The sequence below is a fragment of the Haliaeetus albicilla genome, chromosome 5, assembly GCF_947461875.1.
Source record: "Haliaeetus albicilla chromosome 5, bHalAlb1.1, whole genome shotgun sequence".
Classification (NCBI taxonomy): domain Eukaryota; kingdom Metazoa; phylum Chordata; class Aves; order Accipitriformes; family Accipitridae; genus Haliaeetus; species Haliaeetus albicilla.
Genome location: NC_091487.1, coordinates 33868186 through 33892502, shown reverse-complemented (window position 1 = coordinate 33892502; position 24317 = coordinate 33868186). Strand labels below are relative to the sequence as shown.

General features: G+C 35.8%; 1 protein-coding gene across 7 annotated transcripts in view; it reads left to right on the top strand.

The window, feature by feature from the left end:
• DPH6 (diphthamine biosynthesis 6) overlaps positions 1-24317 on the top strand; it is a 216489-nt gene that overhangs the window by 60715 nt on the left and 131457 nt on the right. For 6 of the 7 annotated variants that reach the window (XR_011324767.1, XR_011324766.1, XR_011324768.1 and 3 more), the window contains 3 exons: positions 3747-3808; positions 12380-12474; positions 20427-20514. Coding sequence is in view for 3 of the 7 variants with exons in the window: in XM_069784079.1 (XP_069640180.1) it covers positions 3747-3808; positions 12380-12474; positions 20427-20514 (245 nt within the window). In the remaining 4 variants the exon portion in view is untranslated. The remainder of the gene's footprint in view (positions 1-3746; positions 3809-12379; positions 12475-20426; positions 20515-24317) is intronic. The other variant, XR_011324769.1, reaches the window with a different exon arrangement.

Here is a 24317-nt window from a genome sequence, read left to right as displayed (position 1 = left end):
TTCGGATGGTATGGTTGGTTAGTCAGGGAAGGACAGAGGTTTTTCCCTATATTATCAACAGATAATGGTTAACTCATATTTGATTGATGTGTGTGTGGTAGTGATTCTTTCACAATGTGTTCATGTGTTCTAGGTTAGAGTTTGGTTCAGTGTAGCTTTTAGAAGAACTTTATGTACCACCATTTCTTAAAACCAGTAATTATGATTTATTTTTATTTATTCAGCATTTTACTAAGAGGTGAAAGTAGAATTTTTTATAATAAAATACTTTCTTAAAAATCAAGACTATTTTAAATTCTGAACATGTATAAAACATGTTCTTGTTAGTAAGAGGAGGCTTCAGAATATGGGTTTTATCAGCTGAATGTAATGCCATGAAAATGGAACTTGATTTTCTAATGGTCTTGAAAAATGCAGGTAATATCAGGTAGTTACCCCTCAGGTGAGGGCTCTATGCTATACTAATACATGTGTACAAAGTGAACCATTTAAAATACAGTTCTTTTGCATAACTTAACACTAGTGAAATGCCTTTTAGTAATCTGCTTTGGTACATTTTTTTCACTACAGAACAAAGCCCTGAATTTCTGCCCCAGTCTTTGACATTGCTGCAGTTCTCTACAGCATTTGTCTTGTGGCTGTGCATAAGAGGGTTGTGCAGCCATTGTTGATATCTGCAGGAAGGAGTTCTGCTCCTGTCAGTGGCTTTATCAGGAATTACAGATGGAGTAGAAATTACTTAGAAGTGATTATACCATTTGTGCTATCACATACTGATTTTATAGTAAAACTAGGCCACAAAACTGGAGGTGAGAGCACAATTTGCTTTACTGAGCACTGTTAAAAACAGCATTATCAAATCTTTCTAGATGTTTCTGTCATCATATACTGGTCTATCTCAAAGAAATAAAGCCCCACTTGCTCTCTTGACAGCACATAATAAATTGACTGATGTAGTTCAGTTGGAGAGTTAAAAATGCATTGAAAATAATGGGGCATAACATTCTAGGGTTAACATTTATTCATAGATGATGCAATTAAATAAAATGGGCATTAACTTCAAGGTCAGTCAGTAAAGTAATAAAAGTGAATATTTTAATTGAATTGTAATTGCTTCCCATTGATACATGCAAGTTAAGTAAAATAGATGTCAGTGCTGCAAGTTATAGTTCCCTTCCTAATTAATTTCTTAATTCTACACACAGTCATCCAGGCCTTGAACCTTGTTGTTGGTTTATCCACCCATCCAGCTTTCTTCACATCTAGTTTCATGGAGGAAAAATCTGGAGGATGTGGTTAAATGGAATGTACTAAGAATTTACAATACATTGTTTTTCTTTTTAGTCTAAGTAATTTTAAGAATCTGAATCAATCTACTCCTTTGTTTAAAGAAAAACATACCAAATAGAAGTACAGATTCATATTAACTGGTTTTTAAGTATGGTTATAGATACTTTATTATACTAATGGTAGCAGTAGACATACAGCTTCATCTATACATGCGTACCATTAGAGATTTGAGATGTGGGTTGCTGGTTCTGCAAATTACAGGTTACATTGGTTCTTGATGCCTTTAGCAGACAGTCTCTATTCACTCACAATACAAACCTATTAGAAACTAAAGGAAATAATATTTTTCAAAAGAAAGACAAGCTATCAAAAAATAGAATTCTACTGAGAAGCAGAAGGGGTGCATTGCACTTTAACAGATTTTCATGTAGGTGTGGGATATTACTGAAGAGTTTACCCATAGTGTATACATAGGCAATTTATTTGTATTTTGTATACTATTTGTATAATAGTTTCCTTAATTTACTGTTTTGTGTTCATTAGGGGGCAGAACAGTAGGTGTTATCCTTCTTAATATCAAAGAGAAGTTGTGAAAGAAATAATATGTTAATGTGTCTGGTTCTGACAACTTTTTCCCTTCTCACATGTTTGTAATGTATCCCTTGGTTTAAATTTAAAGGAAACAAATTTGGTTTTATCAAGGACAGGGGTTGCTTTTCTTAGAAAAGTAGTTATGTTACTGAAGAATGTTAATGTGAATGTGTGAAATGAGCACTGTAATGTGGTACTCATTATTTGTTTGTTTTAAGAAAAAATGCTTGTGTAGCCTAATACTCATCCCATTAAAATCAAGGACATAATGCTAAGCTGGTGTAAGTTGGAAGACATCACCAGAATCACTGGAACTATTGAAATGAAATTAAGATATTTCAAAATTATTTCAACAAGCATAAATTATCATTATCTTATATCTAGCAATACACATTTTTAGTCTGTTAATAAAGAACAATAAACCAATACCAAAAAAGAATAGAGGGAGGAAAAAAACTCAGTCCTCTTTCACTTTAATTATTAAGCAGTTTTTAAAGTGTTCCTCTAGATAGTAAGGGAATTTTTAATGTGCTTTAATGAAATATTTAAAAACTTTCTTAATGTTTTGAGATCTCATTCATTCTTACTTGTTTTAGTTTCACAGGAATTTAAATATACCAATACTATCATTGTAAAAATTAAAAGGCATATCAACTATCTGAACTCAGCAACAACTTTATATAATAGTATACCATACATTTATATAACAGCTTTCATCATCAATGATCTAAAGTGCTTTACAAGGTACATACTTCAGAAATGGCTTCTAAATGGAGTCATTCTGGTGGCAGCTCTTTAATGATACCCATTATTGTATAAAGCAGTAGAGTAGGAAAAAATAGACAAGTATTGCGATCAGTACAAAAAACCCCTTCAAACCACAATAATTAAGAGTAGTAAAAAATGTGATCACTGAAAATTTTCTAGTGTTCCTTCACTTTCAGAAGTCATCCTTTTGTTTTTTCTTATTTATTTCGTGTGTAAAGACCTTTTGACCACTTAGTCTCAAATCCAACTAGGGTATTTATTTGGCTGAAGAAGATGTCAGCTCTTGAAACAGTTGTTCCTGGATGTTTTTTATCCCAGTACTGATTTCTGCCAATTATTTGATTTATTCCTGAGAAGTGACCATTTAACAGCCATGAGCTGGCAAAACTCAAAGTGAAAAAGCTGAAACAGGAACACAGAGGGGCAAGTTAGAGAAATTATCAAACGTTAATAGGGCTTACGTTTTTAACAAGAAAAATAAATCAAAATGTAGACATCATACAGAATATTTTGTGATGGATCAAAAGGTACAACATTCAAGACATTCTATAAGTCTGAGGTTTCTTTATATCTCCATCCTTTTTAATTCTTATCTTTTTTCTGTGGGTCACACACACACAGGATGTGATTTAGGAAAAGAGTTTTTACTGTGGAAAACAGTCTGTGTCCCTTCCAGCAATTTGAAGGAACTATAAAAAAATTAACTTGTATTTTAATTTAATAGGTATCTACAAAGGTAACTTCTGACTCAAAGAGGTAATTTCTGTGTAGTATTTTTATTACCGTGGACCGCATGTTGACTTCACTGGTTAGTGAATTTTCTAAGAAAGGAAAACAACAGCTTTTCCAGTTTACATGCAGTAGAAAGGTGATTGGCTTTATTTTTCCACAAACGTGGAAACCAGTTGCCCAGAGGGGATAAGAGAAAATTCTGACTAAGTGTGTTTTCTTTAGGATAGAAATGATTTTAGATACAGTGGGACTAGTTTCTAAGGGAGATGTGCTACATTGGGGGGGGGGGGGGGCGGGGAAGCAGTCTTTCTTGATGTCATAACACTACTTTATTAAAAATATTTTTACACTTTTTTTCCCCCCAGGTTTAGACCCAGATAAGCATCTAGGAAAAACTCTGGATCAAATGGAGCCTGATCTTTTGGAGGTGAGTATTACTTATAGGATACTTATACAGGTAAAGTTGCAATTAAAAAGTAGTCTAGGCAGAAATTCAGTAAAATTAACTTAATAAAAAATTACTTAGTTACTTTCAGAAATTAGGTGCTAACCCAAGGCTTATCTTTCTATGTAGATGTCGTGGTTTAACCCCAGCCAGCAACTAAGCACCACACAGCCGCTCACTCACTTTCCCCCCACCCAGTGGGATGGGGGAGAAAATTGGGAAAAGAAGTAAAACTCCTGGGTTGAGATAAGAACGGTTTAATAGAACAGAAAAGAAGAAACTAATAATGATAATGATAACACTAATAAAATGACAGCAGTAATAATCAAAGGATTGGAATGTACAAATGATGCGCAGGGCAATTGCTCACCACCTGACGACTGACGCCCAGTTGATCCCCTTGCGGCGATCCCCTCGCCCCCACTCCCCCCAGTTTCTATACTAGACGTGGCGTCCCATGGTATGGAATACCCCGTTGGCCAGTTTGTGTCAGGTGCCCTGGCTGTGTCCTGTGCCAACTTCTCGTGCCCCTCCAGCTTTCTCACTGGCTGAGCATGAGAAGCTGAAAAATCCTTGACTTTAGTCTAAACACTACTTAGCAACAACTGAAAACATCAGTGTTATCAACACTCTTCACATACTGAACTCAAAACATAGCACTGTACCAGCTACTAGGAGGACAATTAACTCTACCCCAGCTGAAACCAGGACGGTAGAATATAAGCCTCATATACGCACTTCCAATATGAAAAACATTCTTTCTGGAGGTAGTTCACAAATTATGACAGTGTCTTTAAAACAAACTAAAGGCAAGAAACCTCAATGTTAAGGGAACACTAACTTGTATGTCAATATGATAAAGCTAAATAATTGCATGCAAGTCAGAGACTTTCACAGCAAGGAATGGTAGCGGCAAAATCATAGGTGATACAAAACTTCCCCACATATCCCCATCTGAAGGTTTTGTACCATTTTTTAGTCAGACTACATACAGCAGGGCCCTTCAAAAATGGAATAAGAGGTTTACCACTGAGGATGTACGTAATTCTGTACAAAGGGTTATGTAGTACTCAAAGCAGGAAAATGCTTGTGGGCAGAGCTAGTAGATTTATTTAAAGAAAAATTATTTAACTAGGGAAAAAAAGAGACCAGATTTTGTACATGAGTCTTCTTTGAGTTTGAGGTAGAAGCATCAAACATCAAGCTAAGTACAGTTTAACAGCTCTGAAAGTGTCTTTTCATATTTGTATATGACAAAGTCAATTTACCACACTTCCTTGTCCTCGAGCCTGTTAAAAACCCACAACTACTTGCATGTTTGGCTATTAAGAGAGTCTTGCTGTAACTTTTATCAGTGCAAGCTCTCTAAATTTGTGCAAAACAATCTCCTAAAAATATTTTTTATTGTTATTCTGTGTAGTTACCGTTCTGCGTGGCTTCATAAGCAGTTTTTCTGGAACAATTAAGGGCATGGCAAACTTGCAGAAGAGAAAGAAAAAGTAACCAGAATTTGTTAGGAGCTTTAAAAATCTCTTTTACTGCTGAAAGATAGTGGAGTTCAATAGGAATTATATCTGGAGTTTAACTTCATTTTGTTAGTCATTTACATGGCTGGAGAGAAGGGGATAGATAATTGGTACTTCGCAAAGCTGAAGAGGAAGAATGAAGGTCCATGACATTCAAATACTCTTACTTGAAGAGATTGGTTTTGGCCTGTTCTTAGCTTGAAGTTTGTTGCTTCTGCTTCAGAGCTGGAGAATCTGCACAGAAATCTCCCCTCCTCTCCCCGCTATATAGACTAGTTGATGTAAAAATGCCATTCATTCTCTCTTTTTGTAAGTCTTGCTTAAATCTTTAGATCATCTCAACTACAGCGAAGGTTCAAGATTAGCAGGGGATGGTGTTCTGGTTTCAGCTGGGATGTAGTTAACTGTCTTCCTAGTAGCTGGTACAGTGCTATGTTTTGAGTTCAGTATGTGAAGAATGTTGATAACACTGATGTTTTCAGTTGTTGCTAAGTAGTGTTTAGACTATAGTCAAGGATTTTTCAGCTTCTCATGCCCAGCCAGGGCACCTGACCCAAACTGGCCAACAGTGTATTCCATACCATGGGACGTCCCATCTAGTTTAGGAACTGGGAAGGGGGGGGCAGGGATTCGCCGCTTGGGGACTGGCTGGGTGTTGGTCGTCGGGTGGTGAGCAATTGCCCTGCGCATCATTTGTACATTTCAATCCTTTTATTACTACTGTTGTCATTTTATTAGTGTTATCATTATCATTATGAGTTTCTTCTTTTCTGTTCTATTAAACTGTTCTTATCTCAACCCAGGAGTTTTACTTCTTTTCCTAATTTTCTCCCCCATCCCACTGGGTGGGGGGGGAGTGAGTGAGCGGCTGCGTGGTGCTTAGTTGCTGGCTGGGGATAAACCACAACAGATGGGAAGGAGAGGTGTTTTCTCCTGCTCCAGAAAAAGGGAAGGAAGGAAAATAGGGAGGTAAATATCTTCCTAAATACTTGTAGTATGGGTAAAAAAGCAGTGGCAGAGACATACAATAGGAGTACACAAAACCAAGTATATATTAACTAGATATATAAAATACTCGTTCATGTTGTGTCGTTAGCAGATGTTTTATTTCATGGGGTGGTAATAAAGGTACACTTAAAACAGTAAGTAGTTGCTAAATCTTGGGATATGTCTAAGATCCAAGAATAGTTAGAAGAGGGAGTGGATTTATCCTTTCTGAAAAGTATAGATTGGATTTCTACAGGAAAAGGAAGGAGGAGGGAATGTGTGCATCAGGGAGCTTTTGGATTAGGTAATATCTAATTGAACACTGAGCTAACTTTGAATTGGAAACTGTATTAACATGGCTGTTCGGCTCAGCTAATAAGCCACTGAGAACTAGAGTCCACAAGTTTCAGTTCACCACTTGTGAACATGGTTAGACGGCTTCCAGGAGCTTGACTGCTGAGCTGGCATTGCACTGCATGAACATGCCAGACTGGAGTCTTCGTTGCACCCCATGTTTGTGTCATAGGCCTGCTCTGACTCTAGCGTGCCGTATAGTGCAAGAGACTAACATTACTGTGGAAAAGCAGTTTTACTGACATGTGAAGTCATGTTCTGCATGTACTGTAGAAATGGCTACTGATTGATAAATTACCAGAAAGGTTGTTTGGAAGATCTTTGGAGTCATGAGTAAATAATACTTAGTTTAAGAGTACGACAAACATTTAAGTGCTCCTCCCACGGTTTGTTGCTGCAGATCACTTAAACAATGTTCTGTTTGTCAGAGCTGCTTCTTTAGAATCTTAGCAAGTGACAGCTGAGGAAGGATAAAACTTTGTAATCATGAAACAATGAACAATTTACTATGGAACAGATTTAACAGAAGCATCAACTTTACTGTAATATCAATACCATACTGGTCAGTCACATTTGGATGAATTAATATTTATTTGGGACTAGTTAAATAAACCAAAAAGGGGAAAGTACAGTCCCTGCATTCGCAGAAAGTTTCTGTTACCAAAATTCAGGTTACAGCTCCAATGGGGCTGCAGATGGGTAGCTGCTCACCTCAGTTGAATCAGTAGTCTTGACTTTCTTTAAAACAACAGCAGTAAGTATTGCAATTTTAGTTGTGTTAATAGGGTATAATTAAAATAAGGCTTAAGAAGTATTGTTCTCCATTTGATTTCACCATCATTCATTTTAAAAAGAAAATAATAAACTAAGAAATCCAGAAGTACCTGGTGTTTTGTGTAATTTGGGATTAAGCATATTCTTCTTGATGTTTGGCTCAAGTGAAGTGATTCTTACTTACTTGGTTTCACTGAAATTTTTGCTGTCATGGTTTAATACTTCTTGAAACCCACATTTGCAGGTTTTATCTTTTATTGATGCAACAATAAACAGAGCAACAACTGCATAACTTAAGGTGTAGAACTCGTAGGGCATTCTGACCCTACTTGGAACTGGTTGTCAGGTCATTGGACTGCACAACTGATTATTTGTTCATGTAGCTGTTTCTTGTGCATATGCATGCTATGAAAGTCAAAGTCAGTACAAATAAATTGTTTTTACTGGATACTTAGTTGGCCTTAAGGCCTAATAAAACCAAATCATTAACTATAAACTGAAGAGAAATGTTTAGGTTTATGATGTGAAAAATACTCTTTTGCAAAGCAATGAAGTCTTCAGCCTCAGAAGTTCTGGTAGACAGAATGTGAGAGCAAGGAGTTCACAGTTTTCAGTAAGGAGGAGAGATAAAATTTAATATTCTGACCATACCAAAGAAAACACCATAATAAAGTAATTTTTAACATTGCACATCCCCAAAACTACCACAGCTTTATATACTCTTGTATCTTTGATTTGTGTTGTATTATCTAACCAGTAATTTCAAATTTCTTGTTGTTTTTTTCTAATTTATGCTTTTTCCTATTCTTGCGGGATTTTCTTTTGGGTTCTCTATTGACATCTAATGTTACTTTACATACTTGTTTATTCAGCTAGGTGCAGGGTTTGTCATTACAGCATTTTCCCTAGTGTGGTGTGCCAGTTTGTGAGAATTTTTGCAGTTCTGTTTAAAATTAATTAAATAGTCTTCTACGTGTTCTTTGGTTTTCTTGAAAGCCAGTTTATATCTTCATAAGTTCAGTGCCCAGAAAAATGCCAGTGTTGAATATAAGAGGGTCTTTGATACTGAACCATGACATGTATGACATGTTGAGTCATTTGGGATTGGTAGGGAATATCCTGCTTTATGTTTTAGCATGTATTCACAAAGTTCAACTTCTCCGATACTACAAATCAGGAATTAGGACTTTACTTACTTACTTTTTTATACTAAAAGTTTACCTTAAGGAACAGGCAATAAAATCAAAATCAACTTGTATTACTATAATATGCCTATTATAATTTGTCTTTTGGACATACAAGAAAGCAGCATGAAGTAATCATTTTCTTTTTAGAAAAAATCTCGTTGGGCATTATAAAAGGTGTGTCAACGTTAATTGGGGAAAAAAAAGGCGCAAAACAAAAACCAACCAACCAACCTACAACCCAGCCCTGATTTCATCCACTGAATTATTTAACTTTGGAAAAATACATTGTCACCGAAATTTTCAGTCTTCTGATTTACTTTAGTTTATGTGTACCATAGAAATGATAATAATTACTGACATAAAGGTGAGGTGGTTTTGCTGTTGTAGCAGCAGAAAAATGGGAGAGTATTGAGTGGGAAAAGCTTTGATTTAATTTTGCAATTTTTTTTTCTGACTTTACATATGTAAGGTTGAACTTATGAGTACAGTCATGATCTGCAACCCATACTTTTATCAGGAGTGAATTTTACTGGCTTAGGTCATTGGCATTGTGGCAAGGAAAGTTCTTGAATTTATTCCTTTTTTCTAAATGATAGGTCTTTTATTAATTATTGATGAATGGTTGCTACATAATTGGTAAATTATTAAATTGTGCTCATGTCCCACTGTTTCCTATATACTAGGGGCCCTAGCTTTTTACACTAAAGAATTTGTTGGCAACTTGCCAGATCCCAGGGGCTGCTCACACTCTCTTCAGAATTTATTAATAGAATGGTAAATGTATATTATGGTTATATTTGTCTGTACTTCTGTCTCTGCTAATAGACAGTAAGAAAATGTTTAGTCATTTATATGCTTGCATTAGAAGTTGATGAGTAGTTGTGATGTAAAGAGCATTTCAGTAATTATGGAGAATTTACTAAGTGTTACAATTTCTGTCTGGAGACAAAGTCTTCACTTGGATTCATATCTTTTATCTTTGATTACTAAACTTAAATGAGAAAGTCAGCTTTAATCCTTGTGTTTCGTTCCCAAGGTAGGAAGAGACTGTTCTTTGGGTAATGTTTGTGCTGATTGTCTACACACCTTGTGTCTTACTGTGTATTTGAGTTAAGGTTAATTTTGTGTAGTCTAGAAGATATTTTCATCATATATTTCTTTTGGATTTTGAATTGGACTTCCATTTTTAGTTGAGTGTAACTTGTAAATTTGCTGTTTTCTGGCTCATCTGAACTAGAAGGCAGATTTAGCAATCAAAATTTAGATTAGAGTCTAAGCTGTTGTGTTGTTAGGAATGTAACATCCAACTTTCAAAACAAAATAATTGGTCTTCAAAAAATGTTAATATTCTAAATGACTGAAAGGCAAAGTTCTGATGTCATTGATGACATTTTAAAAATATTGCTGAATTTGTTAAATGAACATTAAGAATCTGTTTTATGAGCTGCTGAATATTCTCAGTTCCTGTTGACATTAGTGGGAACTGAACATCCTTTAGCACCTTGTATAATTGGTGTCAGGAACGATCTTGAAGCCAGTGACATTGAAAATGAGGATTTCCCGCAACAAAGATAGGAAATAGTCTCACATCTTTTGAGTATTCAATGTTAATTGCCAATAATTATTCTAGGCACTGATGTTTACAAGCAGAGGTACCAGTTTTGAAAGTGACTTGTAAACAGTCACTCCTTCTATTCAGTGAAAGGTTACAGTTAGATCTTTTCTGTTTTTCTCTCTTTCATTTTTTTAATAGTTTTGTTTAGGATTTTTTGCAGTGGGAGCTACAACGAGAAGAATAAAAGGTTTTCACTAACTGTTTTGTAGGCTGTCCATTCTTGTTGCATCAACATTAATTATTCTTGATATATTTGTCCTATAGAAACCTTGTTGCCGTCGTTGACAGATGGAGTTCTCTTTTATGTCAGGAGTATAATTTTTTAATGAGCACTAGATTAAAGGTTTTCTTCTGCTCCTTTTCTTTAAAAGAAAATATGAAAGGAAAAATGAAAAATACTTCTCATAACAAGACATTGAAAAATGATTTAATATATGTTCCGAAAGAGATTTAGATTTTACACCACCAGACAACTAAACAGTCACATAGAGCATTACCAAGGTATTGTTTTCTCAGAACATTTATACTTTTCTCCAAAATAAAGGCTGAAGAGGATTCAGGCCTTTTGTTTAACTAACTGAATTTTTAATTTAAAAAGTAGTCTTTGATTTTATGAAAACATTCAAGTTACGTGTATTGCATTTTCTTCTTTCACATCTAATTTTGAATTGGTTTTTTTTTTAGCTAAGATGATGACTGAAGTTGTAAACACTCCATGAAGTTTTAAAATAAACTTTGAAAGAGAACTGTGAAGTAACACAAACTATACATTCAGCTTCAACAATAAAAGTACAGTATCATTTGAATATATCAAATAGACTTACTACACAAATATTCTGGTGACCATATAAAAAATTGAACCTACAATGTATAAATAACCCAGTCTCATGCTTGCCTAAAAAAAAGACAACAGATCTGGAATTATTTTCTAGTCCCCAGACAGACTTCTTCTAACCATCTCCTACATGTTGTGGAGAACTGCATTGCTACTTTGACTGTAGAAGCATCATAGGTGGGCATCTGTTCCTCTAAGGAAAAGCATAAGGGGGTTAAATAAATATTCCCAATAGTAACTCTGGTGTCTGCAATGGAATTGAGGACTGAAGTTCAGCTTCTTGTGAACTACTTGAAGCAGAATGTTAATGCTTGCTCAGCGTGTAAAACCTGGACTGGACTTGGCTTGAAGCAGCTAGTGCTGGAACACTTTAGAAGGTGATATATTCTGCTGATGAGGAGGTGAATTTCTCCTGCAGAAAAAGGGAGCGTGTCCCCATGCTCTGGCATGGTACAGGTGCTTGATTACTACCTATCAGTACAGTACATTAATACAGAATTACAGTGAACTATTCAGCAGTTGTGCACTCCTTAATCCAACAAAAGAACTTTGGTTCCTGCTCAACACCTGCTCATTTATAAAGCAGGGAATAATTAAGATAGTCATGTCTCTTATTTTGAATGTATTGGTTTATGTAGTTATGTGTTTTAGTGGGCTGTCCAGAGCTTCAGGAATATTCATAAATTTATATTTTGATTTAGAAAGTATATTCAGTACAATTTATAAAGGAAACAGTGTGTTGCTACCTCTTTAGCTCTTGCTTTACCTTTTTGCTTTTGACTTAGAAAACTCTTGTTGGTTCTATTTGTTAGAATTTTTTTGAAAGAATGGTTGTTTACCAAAATATAGAATGTAGTTGTTGAATCTGTTGCCAAAAGTTGTGTTCATTGTATACTTCTATGTGAAGTGCAACTTTTTGTGTTGATTTACAGTACAAATTTCTCACAGAAGTGAACTACTTATGCTAAAGAAAGGTAGACAAATACGAGAGTCTGAGCAACCTTTCATGTTTGCTGAGGAAGAAAGACTAGGAATTAATTCGTTTATATGAATGTTACAGTGACAGTTCTACTTAAAATATAATGCATTGGTAATTTTTAGACCATTGTAATATGCATATGAAGAAATCAAGAACTGTCCGTATGATACTTGGTTTTTTTCAGCCTTGTAATTGGTAGTCTTTTAGAAAGTGCACACTGAAATTTTCAGCAAAATATATTTAATAGACTGCTTTAATGTAATACTTATGTATTTTAATTTCCCTTTTGTGTTTAGCTTTCTGAGAAATATGGAGTCCATGTTTGTGGAGAAGGTGGAGAATATGAAACATTCACTCTGGACTGCCCTCTGTTTAAGAAGAAAATAGTTGTGTAAGGAACAGTTTCTTCCATTTCCTTATATTAAAGCAATGGGAAGGTATTCACATTTAGCTTCAGGCAACTTTTGTTGGCAGAGGTAAAACATGTCCTCTAAGTTCACAAACACTCACTTTGTTTAACACTGGCAAAGTCCTCTGAAAACCTAAATCAATACCTGACAAGACGAGGCCTTCATAGAGGGCTATAAACTTTTTAGACATTTGCACTTTGGTTTACTTGCTGATTATGGCCTGCAGTAAAACTGGTACCTACACACTGACACTTTTATCCTTTCATGAAGTGCGAATTGCCTGTAATATTTATCTGTCATTACAGCTACATTTGATAAACTGCCACATCAGTAGCCTGTGGGTTCCATTAACTGTGTCTGTGTGTGTGTGTGTTTTGAGTTTAGCAGCTTAGAATGATAATGATAAACATTTTTCTTCAATTATTAGAGGATATTTTAAATACAAACTTTGCATGAATCTTTTTCATTTACACTGACTAGTTTATTCCTTTGACATAAATTGCTGAAATCTGTGTAGTGGCGTATGGAAAATATTTGTGTCTTGATGCGAGTTTCTTACTAGTCTGTTAAATAGCTAAGCCTGCTTGCTTCCAGTGAGATGTTTTGACTGCTGTTCCTTTTCTTAGCCAAGGAAACAGACTAGTAATCATGTATTGGTGATACTCAGTCATCTTAGGGAAGGTCAAGATTGTGGAGCATATAGACATGATTAAGGCTTTCATGGTGAAGGTCTATTTGTTTCATTTTTCTGTAAGACTGGGATCTGTCTGTATAAGGAATGGAGAACCAAGAGCTGTTAACTGTTTCATTGCATGGCATCTGGGAGAAGAGCAATAGACAAACTGGTAAAAGGGGTGGCAGCTACTCTGGCAGATGTCTGCTGAACTATTGGTTGATGGGAAGATTTGTCCTCTGGAGTGAACTAAAATACTAGATAATTGAGTCTGGAGATACCTCCATGCAGGAAAGCTATGGAATTCTTTAGTTAGGAGAAGATTCGGAAAGTAACAATGTAGAATCTTTAAACAGGATTTAAGTTCATGGGTGGAATTACGAATGTATGGGCCAGGAAGTGAGATTCTTGGAGAAGATTCTCTGAGGGGAGCCAGGTGCTAGGTAGAAGCCATAGGTTGTGAGCCAGCCTGTTGACTAGTAGGAGTTGGAAAGTTAAGCAGGAAGTTAGAATAAAATGTGCATCATGCTTGGGTATATCTTATCACAAATAAATTTGGGGACAAAGGACAAAACTCCCCAATATGCCCTCAGATAGAATTAGTTCAGTCTCTTCTAGCAAAAAGGAAATTATTGTGAAATCGTTGCTAAAGCACGATTCATTTTTACATTTAAAGTCTGATATGATTTCTATTAAACTGACAATTTCTTATCAATTCCAGTGTCAGAGACAAATTCTTATTGATTCCAGTGTCAGTTTTGTGAAACTTTGTCATTTAGAGTAATACTACCTGTTAGCAGTTATGTGGCCTATTCAGTGTTTGTATTGCAACACTTGCAACAAAAAGTATACTTCAGAAGAAGGACAGCTAGATTTTAATGGAGAGATTAAATGTGCTTGTATCCGGTTTTGCACTTGAATGTGTTTGACTGATTATCTACATTCTTTCTATTTTTTTTAAGGCTTCTTCTGTTGCAGATTAAATCTGGGAATTCACTGGAATTGGATGCATAATTTCCCAGTGCTCCTTTTCAAAGCTCTCTTTGCATAGATACAACAGATTGGAGAAAACTATGTCAAATCTCATGAGAAATTCTTGGTTGGTGTAGTGTGGAGAGGTTTGTTGGGGTTTTTTTAATGTAGAATTTGAGGAACACTTTTAGGAAGGTACATTGTGCCCTTGGTTTGGGATCAACCAAATAGCGGTTTAGGTAGGAATATCTCATAATATATTGTAAATGTATTTCTGGTTATCAGTGGTTTAATGACCATTCAAGCAACTAGGAAAAGCTAAAACAGAGGTGGTCTGGCTGAGTTGTCTTTATTTCTATTGGCAACACTCCAAATAATAATGAAAGTTAACAATAAATGCACAAAAAATACAGGAAAAGACAAATATATAAATCAGTGGGTATTTAATAATAAATATATGGCACAGCAGACTGTTAAACATTTACTCAATTAGTTCTAAATATACATTTCTGTAATGGAAACTGAATAGCTACACTTGGCATTGTGTGTCTCTGGCTTGATTAGCCCTGCTTAGCTCTTACATTATTCATGTCATAAAGACATGCCTTTTGACGGGCCGTTCATGTGAAATCTATTACTTTATGAACTAAAGAAAAATATTTTGTACTTCCTTTGTCATTAAATAAGTTTACAAGCTTTTTTACTTTTTGCTTTTCATTCTTCCTTTTCATATACACTGAATCTAAACAGACTTTGTAATCATGTTGTTAACTATGCTAGTATAGTTTCCAAATGTTTAGATAGCCATGGTTCTGCTATACATCCTGATACAATTTTTGAAGCTTAAATGGATATGTAAGGATTACAATTTAGAGGTTAAAACCTGTCAGAATTTTCAAGGTCCCTAAATTCCTGAACTCCTCCAAGATGTCTTCCTAGAGAAAGTTTCTGAGGAAGACACTGAAGATTACTTTTGCCTCCAAAAGAGGTGTGATGGATTAACCTTGGTTGGCTGCCAGGTGCCCACCAAGCTGCTTTCACTCCCCCTCCTCAGCAAGACAGGGGGAGAAAATAAGATGAAAAAGCTTGTAAGTCAAGCTAAGAACAGTGTGATGACTTACCAATACTGTCATGGGCAAACCAAACTCAACTTGGGGAAAATTAATTTAATTCATTGCCAATTAAAAAAAAAATAGAGTAGGAGAGTGAGAAAGAAAGACAAAACTAAAAACACCTTCTCTCCCCACCCCGTTCTTCCCAGGCTGAACTTCACTTCTTTGTTCCTGACTCTTCTACATCCTCCACACTGAGCAGTGCAGGGGGATGGGTTGCAGTCAATTCATAACACTGTGTCTCTGCTGCTCCCTTCTCTTCACACTTTTCCCCTGTTCCAGCCTGGGTCTGATCCATGGGCTACAGTCCTTCACGAACTGCTCCAGTGTGGGTCTTTCTCACTGGGCAGTTCTTCAAGAACTGCTCCAGCGCAGGTCCTTTCCATGGGCTACAGTCCTTCAGGATCAGACTGCTCCAGCATGGGCCCCCATGGGCCACAGTTCCGTCAGAAAACCTCCTCCTGCCTGGACTCCTTTCCACTGGCCACAGTTCCTGCCAGGACCCTGCTCCAGCACAGGGTCCTCTACAGGCTGCAGTGTGTATTTCTGCGCCGGTGTGGTCCTCCATGGGCTGCAGGGGAACAACCTGCTCCAAAATGGTCTTTTCCACAGGCTGCATGGAATCTCTGCTCTGGCACTTGGAGTACCTCCTCACACTCCCTCTTCACTGATCGTGGTGTCTGCAGGCTGTTTCTCTCATGTTTTTCTCACTCCTGTCACAGCTGCTGCACAGCATTTTTACCCTTTTTAAACTATGTTGTCACAGAGGCACCACCAGTGTTGCTGATGGGCTCTGCAGCCCCTGGCCTCTTCTCATACAGGCCACCCCTGCAGACCACCCCCTGCTACCAAAATCTTGCCACGTAAACCCAATACAACAGGAGAAAATCTAATATGCCTGTCATTTATAACACTACTTTCGGGTAGTGTTTTCACTGGTCCATGTTTTTGTCACGTGAAACTTGTGACAAGATATGTTTCTACACTATATTCTTTGGAAAAGAAGGAAATCTGCTGGTTTAGGAAAGCAAAAATATAGCCTTGATGTGTTACTTACTATGGAGAAGTGGGAGTCTCTTTAATGTAAAACTATGATGAATTTTGCTTTAAATATTAAATTAAATACTTGCCATTCTTCTCAGTCTTCATTAAAAAATATGCCTCACAAAGGAAGCATGGCAGATTGAGTGATATATTTGAAGCTAAAAAAGATCTAGCAGTGAAAGCAAGATCTTACAATCAAAATAATCATCCAGGAGTCAGATGGGTTTTTATCTGTTTTTCCCAGGTAGACTATTGTAATCTGGTTGTCAGCTTTCTTATGCTCAGAATTTGAGAGGTACCAAGCATATCCTGTCCTTCTTACACTGGTATTTAAAGTGCAACTGATTGACACCTCTTCAAATCATAAAGATATATTTCTCATCTATGTCAATGCCATCTAATATCTACTCTTATGATAAAGGCCCATTTGTATTTATGGAACACAGAATAGTGTGATTTTTTTTCTTTTCTTTTTGCATAAATTGGCATATTTGAAATATTTGGGAAGTGTAATTTTGCATTATTATACCATACTATTAGATCTGTGTTTGGGTTTGTAATTCTAGGTTTGGAGTTAAAAGCAAATCTGTAAGCATGAAAAAATAATCATGTAATGAGAGTACTGATTATACTCTCAGACTTGCTCTAACTTGTCATATTTGTCCTGTGAAAATATTATGGAGTGTATTAAAATGATTAGGTATTTCCCAGATCTTCAAGGAGACTTGAGGGATCAGATTATTATGATTTCAAAAAACAAATAATTAGGACAGTTTTTCAGCTATTCTTTATTGTTTCCTAAAGTCTTCTGAAAACCTTCCTCAGCAAAATTCCTGTGTTTCCATCATAATCAAACATGAATCATGTTACTACTCAAAATTCAGACTTTCAGCATGAAATGGCTTTTATGTAATTATTGGGGTCTCTCAAATCACTGTTTTTCATTTTAATCTCTGTTTTTCATGTGGGTTTGGGGTTTTTTTTATTGGGGTTTTTTTTGGTTTTTGGTGTTTGGTTTTTTTGCTATTTCTGAAGCTACATATGACGTGTAAGTTCAGGACTTACTATTTTTTTTTAATTGGTGATTCATCATTGGACGCAGACAAAACTGTTCTGCTTTCCACCTATTTGTTACAGTTACTATTGAACAAGACTGCAAATTTTATCAGTTAGAACAATTATGTATGGAGAGGCTGATAGAAAATGAAGTAGTTAGGAAAAAATACTTTCCTTTTATATGTATTGTAATACTATTTTCAGCACCCCATAATCTACCTGTTGTGACCCATCAGCTGAGAAATAATGGCATATTAAACTAGGTATCTATTATGGTCCCATCAAATACCCATGTGTTAGCTGTACATCATAGGAATATACTTCATACGAAGAAGAAATATTTATGATCTCTTAATATTTGCAATACTTTTTGAGCAGCAAATAAGTACTCAAAAATTCTAAAGTTATTGAACAAGTAGTGTAGGTATCAACGCTTGGCGTCTGTTCTGCAGTACTAGTGAATTGGAACATGCAGGGATACAAGTAGGACTGCTTCTTCTACTTTGGAGTTAAATATATTTTTAAAGGTTATGTCGTGGTTTAACCCCAGCCAGCAACTAAGCACCACGCAGCTGCTCACTCACTCCCCCCCCCACCCAGTGGGATGGGGGAGAAAATCAGGAAAAAGAAGCAAAACCCGTGGGTTGAGATGAGAATGGTTTAATAGAACAGAAAAGAAGAAACTAATGATGATAATGATAACACTAATAAAATGACAACAGCAATAATGAAAGGACTGGAATGTACAAATGATGTGCAGGGCAATTGCTCACCACCCACCGATCGACACCCAGTTAGTCCCCGAGCGGCGATTCCCTGCCCCCCACTTCCCAGTTCCTAAACTAGATGGGACGTCCCATGGTATGGAATACACCGTTGGCCACTTTGGGTCAGCTGCCCTGGCTGTGTCCTGTGCCAACTTCTTGTGCCCCTCCAGCTTTCTCGCTGGCTGGGCATGAGAAGCTGAAAAATCCTTGACTTTAGACTAACACTACTGAGCAACAACTGAAAACATCAGTGTTATCAACATTCTTCACATACTGAACTCAAAACATAGCACTGTACCAGCTACTAGGAAGACAGTTAACTCTATCCCAGCCAAAACCAGGACAAGTTAGTAGATATTCTTTAAATTCAACAGACACATACATGTAATAACCATAAATTTTTGTTTTTCCTTTCTGATACAAGCTTTTCTGTTAATTTAGGTTTAAGTAGTTAATGCATCACTGAAAAGTACCAGACTTCCTCATATAGGACTTAAATAACAAGCAAGAAACGTTTATTGAGACTGTCCTTAGATACTGAGGATACCCAGGTACCAGGTACTACTGGAGTCTTGGTGTCTGCTTTTTATTATTTCTAATTACGTATTCCTCTTACTAAAGATTTCCAAAGCTATTTTCTACCTATTTCTGTTACAATTAGAAGACACCATGGTCATTTGAAAAGAATGATTTTAATCTTAAGGGACTATCTTTAAGATATCTTAAAAGAATAAGATATTTTAATCTTAAAGAATCTTGATAATAACCCTCAAGAAAGAAGCTGAAGGCTTATTTATCAAAATACTTTAAAAGTTTACTAAAAGGGAAGTGGAGCTTCTTATGTTAAAGGTATTTATTGTTATTGTGCAATGTAGTGATGGTTACTTAGGAGTTTTGTTATTTTAAATCCTAAAATGCATTTTATAGAACAGATATTTCCGTTAATTTTACACTTCCATTAAGTCAGTGGAATCTGTCCAAGACTTCAACTGTTTCCAGTTTACATGCGTTTTATGTGGCATTACTAGAAATCTATCTCATCTCACTGAATACTGTGAAGGTATCAAGGGCACTGTTGTTTCAAGAAAATTATCTGTGTGTCCTTAGCCTTACTTATAACAATTTTAAGATTTTCTTGTACTGCATCTGAGTTTCTCTCATGTTTTCTTTGAGTTTCTCACCTTCTGATGTTTGTTTCCTAGAGCTACCTTTTTCTTAAGTAGTAAAACCATGCAGATGGATATAACAGATACTGCCTCTTGTGAATCAAAGTGTGACAGATTGTGTCTGTAAAAATGAAAACTAAAATTAGCTAATTTGAATCAGCTCACAGGAAGTTTATCATTGTTACCAACACATTTGGCATTAAAAAGTTGTGTCTAGTAGTCTTCAATATCAGATGCAAGATGGTCGAATCAGTCAGTTTCTCAGCGTGAAATACTGTACGCTGTTAATACTTCAAGAACTAATCCCTGGAGCATGAATTGAGAAGAATGGACTTTTAAAAAATCTCCTGTAGATGAAATTAAAAGATTGCTTTACATATTAGTCTCTAGAATGTAAAACACAATGTCGTTTACGCTTTCATAGACTACAGCTAGCTGAATCTCTCAATACTGATCTGGAAGTGTGGGAAAATAATGGAAGATTGACGAGGAGGATTGTAAACACACTCAAGTGACTTGCAGCTGGGGTGTCAAAAAACACATATATCATACTAATTGTTGTTTGGCCTTGTGTGTTGGACAAGTAGAACATCTGTGTTTAGATAACATAGGCCTGTGATAGACTTAGAGGCACCCTAGCGAACATGCTTGAGATTCCTGCCCTGCTGTGGGAAAGATCAAAGCACCGTGGTAAATTACGCCTGAGCAAATCCCTGAAATATAGGCAAAACCAGCAGGTTCGGTGATCCTCTAGCATGGACCAAGCTCTGTGGTGCCTGCGTCCCCGCTTGTGTGCCTCTGCCCAGGTGCTGCTTTGGGGATCCCCTGGTTGGCGAGGTAATGAAAACAAATTTCCTCTTTGCATTTCATCAGTGGTTATGTGGTTGTTCCTGCGTCCTGCCTGTGACAGCTCACACAGGAAGTATAGTTTATTCCTTTTGAAAATTGAAAATTAATGAAGATAATGTGTTGTTCCACAATGTGATTTTATATAGCAAACTATTTTTTCTTAATTTATATGAAAAATAAGAAATTAGTGGATTTTCAGTGAGTTACCTTGGAGTCTGTGTTATACAGCCACTAAGTATTGTCTATATGTAAAATTATATACTAATATTTGATGCTAAGAATTTTGTATTTCAGAGATTCAGCCAAGGTGGTTGTGCATTCCGCTGATGCATTTGCACCTGTGGCCTACCTTCATTTTTTAAAGTTACACCTGGAGAATAAGGCAAGTAGATTGCAAATGTCATCTTCCTTTAAAACTATATGCATGCTTTCTATTTCGATGTTGCTTTGTCACAGTTTGGAGTGAACCTATATATACTCATGTGGGTGTACTTTGAAATAACAATATACATATTTAGTTGAATTTCAGAACTTAGGATAAGGAAAAACTCAACACAAATGCTTCCTTGTGTCAAATGAATGAATGGAGGTAGTATATTTGTGTAGCATTTTTCATCTTGAAACCTCACGGTGCTCAACCAACATGGTTCAGTCAAGCACATGTATAACGTGTAGTACAGCTAGCCACACTGTGGAACACAGCTGCATTAGGAAACTGTATGAACAGTGTTGATTTGCTGGGAGGTGGCATCTCTTTTTGCTGTTTCTGATGTAAAGTGGATGATTTAAAAACTTGCTGACCCACAAGTGCTCAAGTTTTAAACATACTGGTTTTTGGTTTCTCTTCCATATGAAAAATACGTCTAATGAACTACTTCAGATCATGTTGAGGAGATTATCCTGGTCAAAGATCTTAAAGCAATCATTGGTAGTTCACTGGGATTCATTCTTTTAGCTTATGATTCCATAGAAACCGCAGAACAGGAATAGGAACTCTAGTGGTTTAAATTTTGCAGACTTTTATGTGAGCAGAGCTAAGAAGGTCACAACAGAAGTTATTTTTCTTAGTATTTGTTATCACTTTTCTATTTTTCATTATTTTATGGGTAAAATTAATTTTTTTTTCCTCCTGAACATCTATAAGTGCTAGTATTTTGTTGAAGAGAGCACCTTATGATCCTCCTACTACTGTTGCAGTCATCTTTTTATAGGTCTTCCTACTTCCCTCTACACTTTGAGGATCACTGAACCTCTTCTAGGTGCAGGGATTGTTACAGAACATTATTATATTGGTAGTTCACATTTCATGTCTCTCAAGCAGCTACATTTCCTGAATTTCTTTCAATAGATCATGCCTTTTTTTTTCACCCCTCTTTTTTAATTTTATTGTTCCAAACAGATAAAATACCTGTACATTTTTCTTCCACGATGGCCTCATTCTTGCCTTGGAAAGTAAATTGTATTTCATCCTGTCAATTTCTAGTTTGGGATTTCTGTCAAAAATAAAACATTAAATATTTGTGTGGGAGACTGTGAAAAGGATATCAACTAACTATGTGAAGCAAAACCAAATAGGCTGAAAAAAGGAAAACTTGGGAGCAGGGCATGGTGGGGAAGAGTGATAATATATTAATATTTCTTTGGGGGCACTGACTTTATTGCTCATGGCAAACTTGATGCTAAAATGCACCATACATCACTACAATGTGACAGGCTAGGGAAAATGAAAAACACAAAGCTTTACATAAATCAGGCAAAAAATCATATTAAAATGCATAACATTTTATATAAGAATCAAGATTTTACTTTTATCTGTTCAGAAGCTCTTTTCCTCTTCTTATGTAGATGTTTTAGATTTGGTTAAAGCCTCACAGTTTCAAGCAGTGTTGTAGTAAATCATATTTCAAATCCATTGTAGACGAAGCTGTCACTCTCAAAGGGGTAAGGTTTACAGAGGCTTGCTCTGAATTTTGGTATATAAACTAATGTCTTGTATAGTTAAAAGAAAAATAGTCTATTTTGTGCAGTGGTTCTCATAAGGAAAAGCATTAGAATCTTTTGGCTACAGATTATTTTATGTCACAATAAAATAAGCGAGGTTTTCAAGAAGTTATGAATATGGAAAACCAGTCAGTCTTTCAGAGCATAACTTGTTACTAAGTTAGCAAGGTTTAACTGCGTAATGATAAAGAGATGCCTTCAAGATTGATATGCCTGTAGTACTGTACTTTTTCTCACTATTTGGTGCTTACAAGCCCTACAAAAAAATTTAAGTATCAGTTAGTAATTCAGCACTTAAAAGCCAATCCTACAATAACGAATCTCCGCAGGGGAAAACTGCTTTAGAAGGAGAACTAATTTTAGTTTCAGGCTTTCAAGGGATTACTGAAAATTGGGCAAAAAATACTCCATTATGAACAAAGTGTAAAAGTAGCCACTTGTGTAAGCACTTTGTAGAAACCATTAATAGACTGCACAGTGATGTGTAATTCTAATAAGTATTATGACATCAGTTTTGTTATCATTTCAACTGAGAGATATACATATTTTTAACTTTTATTGTATATTCATTTTATCTTCGTTATGTGCCACAGGTGTTAATTTTACATTCTTTGAATTTACTTTTATAATCATTATGCAATTATAGCTAGTGTACCTTAGTCTCTGCTGTCTTTCCTTCTCTATAATGCATTTTCTTCAGGTAAATCTCTTCATGTTTAACTACAAAGCCTGCGTAGAAATTTGTTTTAGATTGTTTCTGGCAGCAAAATGAGCCCTTGTGCCTGGGGGAAAATAACATTTTACTCACTATTCTGGTTTAATACATTACTGTGCAGCTTCAAGATGTGTTCTTGAATAATAATTGAAACTTTTTTTTAACACGCCCTCTTTTCTTTCATTACCAGTTATACAGAAAAGGCTAAAGAGATAAATAAATACAAGATTTTATTATGAAAACATTGTTATAAGTTTGGTAAACATGGCTTAAGATAACTTTTTTGTAGGCATTTTACAAAAACTTTAAGAATAAATAATAATGCTAATAAAACGCTAATGCTCAAAATTCAGGAATGCCTCATTTATTTCATGGTAAAAAACAAGGTCACCACTGTGATGTACATAATACAGATACCTAGCTTCATCAAGGTGTTACTTTGCCAATAAGACTGTCACTTTGTACATTTAAAATGTAGAATGTTTTTTGTTGAGGGGGAGGCAATTTCTGAAGCATATTCCAGAATCTTTAAATCAAGTATATCAGCTTTTGTGTTCAATAAAAATTTAATTTTTAATATTTTCAATTAGGAAAAAATACAACTGTGAAACAAATTCTTTTACTTTGACAGCACAACAAATTTGCAAAACATTTTTATTTTCCTCATATTATAATATTCTGTTATTCTGTTAAGTTGAGTTGGCTTTTGAATGATCAGAAACAGAAATTAAAGCTGTTGGAGCTTCTGCTGATGTGAACATACTTCTGATAACAGAAGTGAACGTATTAGCTATCATTCATGGTTTAAGATTTGCTCTTTCCCACATTTAGTAATGAATAATTTGTTCCCCGAGTTCCAGTGAGAAGGAGCATACATCAAACAATAAAAGCCGTGAAACTGCAGCCCCTCAAGTAAGAGATAGTGTGGAATTAGAGGGAGTCATGTAGTTTTCTTTCTACACTTGGCAGAAGAAAGGAGCCTGTTTGCCTGTAAGACATACAGGAGTCATGCCTGCTGCTGCTCTTTCTTGTAGCATACTATTGCATTATATTTACCTATCATAAACTGATATTGTGAGGCTTTTTTGTTTTCCTGTTTATAAAAGATCTTCACCTCTTTGGGTAGAACACAATGCAGAAGTGTGAGCAGTTCCACCCCTGTTAAACATCAGCAAATCTATTTCACAGGTCAATTTGGAGATGATTTTAAAAACATTTGTAAAAGTTAGAAAAGGTGTTTGGGAGATACTTACATGCCTTGTGTACTAAAGAAGCATGATCCTGCAGGTTAGCTTTGATTTAACTTTGTAGCCTGTTTCTGTCCAGTCCTTTCTGGCCTGAATTATTTTAGTTAATCTCCATTTAGGACTTTAGCTGTAGAATTAGACTTTTAAGTGATGTCAGGGGGAACGGGAAGGAATTTCAAGTTGCAAAATATGTTTCGTTGGTGGCATTGTGGGTGGCATTTT